Source organism: Gavialis gangeticus, unplaced genomic scaffold (genome assembly GCF_001723915.1).
Source record: "Gavialis gangeticus isolate Ggan-Ray unplaced genomic scaffold, GavGan_comp1, whole genome shotgun sequence".
Lineage (NCBI taxonomy): Eukaryota > Metazoa > Chordata > Crocodylia > Gavialidae > Gavialis > Gavialis gangeticus.
This window is the reverse complement of record NW_017729000.1, coordinates 46,482,876-46,485,559: the sequence shown is the minus strand read 5'-3', so window position 1 is coordinate 46,485,559 and position 2,684 is coordinate 46,482,876. Positions and strand designations below refer to the sequence as shown.

Below are 2,684 nucleotides of genomic sequence, written 5' to 3'. Positions count from 1 at the left end.
TAGCTCTGGCAGGAGGGTGCAGCCCGTGCCCAAGCACAGGCAGTTCTGCACGGAGCTGTTACTGGCTCTCAGGTGCCCTGGGGCTGACACCTCTGGCTGCAGCCTCCCAGCAGGCATGAAAGCAAACATTTTTGCCCCGTTTGCCCCCAAAGCAGCCTGGCTCCCTCCCTCCCTAGCTAGCCCAGCCCTGGCTGCTAGCGGGGTCTGGGTTACACAGCACTGAGCAGGGTGCCCACTGGTTGGGAGGAAGGGAAGCTGGATGTTGGCATCTTGTGCTCAGTTGGTTAAGTGTGACATGTTTGCAGGAGGAGTTACCAGCTGGGAGGAGAAGCTCCTTAGGGACTCCCTGACACTCATACTACCCCAGCCCCTTCCCGGGGAAGCAGACCCACAAGGCCTCTGCAGCCTGATTGGAAATAGTTTTGCAGAGCCAGCTAGGGACAACACTGGCATATCCCTGAACAAAGTTACTGCCTGCAGCTGGTCTGCTAAAGGGCCATGCTTTCTGCAGCCCCTAGCTGGGCAGGATGCCTTGCTGGGAAATGGGTGGCAGTGGCAGCAGGTGGTGCCAGACAGTGCGTATTGTCTTGGATTGGTACTGCTCCAAGGTGCTAGGGAACATGGTGCTGTGGGAGGAGAGGGAGGACCCAGGTTCTTGTGCCTCACAGTAGACTCAGATCCCAGGGTGCTTGATACATGCATGTTGTCCAGCTGGTTGCTCCTAGTGCCACTCCTTTGAGGCACCCCTGGCACTTCAACTGCTGTGTCCTCAGTCTCTAACTGGGAGGACTCAGTGACAGCATAAGCACTCTGCTACCTGGTAGTCCCTTCCTGTGCCCAGGCCCCTACCAAGGGAGCTGAAACAGAAATATGAGGGAGCAAGCTGGGACAGACAGGGTGTTAATGAGAAGGGCAGCCTGGCCATGCCCCTTCTGCCTCCCAGTTCCCAGAACATTATGAGCTGTTATGCATCTGCTGGGAGCTGCCCCAGCAACAGTTGTGTTTCAGATATGGGTGCAGCAATTCCTTTGTTTGTACTGAAAGGTATATTTAAATGCTGAATTAATGCTTCTAGCAGCTAAACCTAAGTTTAACACACACACTGCATAACTGCACTGATCTGGGCAGCATTGAAGGGGCTGACCCAGACCTCCCTACATAAACTGCAGTAACTGGTGCCTGCCTGGCAGCTCACAGTCTCACTAGCCAGGACAGGCCCAGGGTGGGACACATCAGAGGATGGCGAATGTAATGGCAGCAAAGGGCAGATTTGTGCTGAGAGAGGATTAGCAAAGTGGAAAGAAGGAAAGGGATGAGCAGGCCAGAGGGGCATGTGTGCAGGAAGCAGAGGTGGAGCAACTGGGAGCAAACATGAGTTAGCAAGAGGCCCTGAGTACCCAGGGGTCCCTGCTGTGGCACCCCAGAGGAAGGGGAAGGGTTAGTGAACAGGAAGCCCAGGAGAAGTTGCCACGAGGCTGAGCTTTCATCTCTGCTCCAGACAGGAAAAGGGCTTTAGCAGCAACAGCAGGTCTCCACCCTTCTCCCAGAGCTCCCTGCCAGGTACCAGCACTGCAGTGTAGCAGAGGTTCCCCCTAGCTGCAAGGGGCAGGTCAGCCTTGGGCAGGTGGAAAGCGTTGCTAGAAGGCAAGTGATGAACTCATGCTGGGCTGCAGGTCAGGGTCATTTCCAGGAGCAGGGGCTGATCCATGCAGCTTGCCAAGGGCATGGAGCTTCCCACTAATGCACCAGCTGAAGGTGCCAATAAGTTTTTGTGGTGTGTGCCACAGAGCATGTGAGTGTAGCACCCTCAGGTTAGTGATGCTAGAGAATGGGCATCTCTGCTGTAACCCAGGCTACAGCATCATGTCAGCATCTCTCTTGGGATCCAGGTGGGCAGGTCAGAATGACCAGGGTATTTCCCCAGCCCATGCCCTGCTCAGCTGCTGCTTTTGCACCAGACTAGGAAGGCGATAGGCCCTTGCCTGCTACTGTGCATCTCCTTTCAAGCTACCCTCATCCTTCCTGGAAGCAGGTTTGTGGAACTGCCCAGGCCCCTGTGCTGTGGGTAGGGGCTGGGATTCCCCCAAACTGTGGGCCATTTTGAAGAGGTTGAGTACCTTGGGCCCTCGGGGTGATGCTTTGCTTGGCTTTGGCAGGTACCAGGATCATCTATGACCGCAAGTTCCTGCTGGAGTGTAAAAACTCCCCCATTGCTAAGACTCCGCCCTGCTGCCTCCCACAGATCCCTGGTGTCACCACTCCAACCCATACAGCACTCTCCAAGCTTGAGGACCTGAAAGAGCAAAATGAGCTGGAGGAAGAGAGTCCAGGTAGGAGCTGCATACATAGCAGCCTGCCCTGGCCCTTCCTTTCCTGAGGGGCCTGGCTGTAAGGTAACATCTTTAGAGTGGTCTATCCTGAGAAGAAGTTTGAGTGTATGGGGCAAATCCCACTGAGCTGCAGGCACTAACAACTTCTCTGCAGGAATCAGTGCACCAGACTGCAGCTCCCCCACCACCATTGGGACCAGTCTGCATAGGGCAGTCATGCCTGGAGGACTGTAGAAAATTGCATTAATTCCTGCCTTGGGTTGGCCTGAGCCAGAGCCTGATACCGCCACACACACACACACACACACACACACACACACACACACACACACACACACACACACACACACACAC

The 2,684-nt window shown here is 55.2% G+C and overlaps 1 protein-coding gene across 1 annotated transcript in view; it reads left to right on the top strand.

The window, feature by feature from the left end:
* EIF4EBP3 (eukaryotic translation initiation factor 4E binding protein 3) overlaps window positions 1–2,684 on the top strand; it is a gene marked incomplete at its 5' end in the record, with an annotated part of 3,864 nt that overhangs the window by 348 nt on the left and 832 nt on the right. The window contains one exon of the mRNA XM_019506000.1: window positions 2,157–2,330. Within this exon, the coding sequence (XP_019361545.1) occupies window positions 2,157–2,330 (174 nt within the window). The remainder of the gene's footprint in view (window positions 1–2,156; window positions 2,331–2,684) is intronic.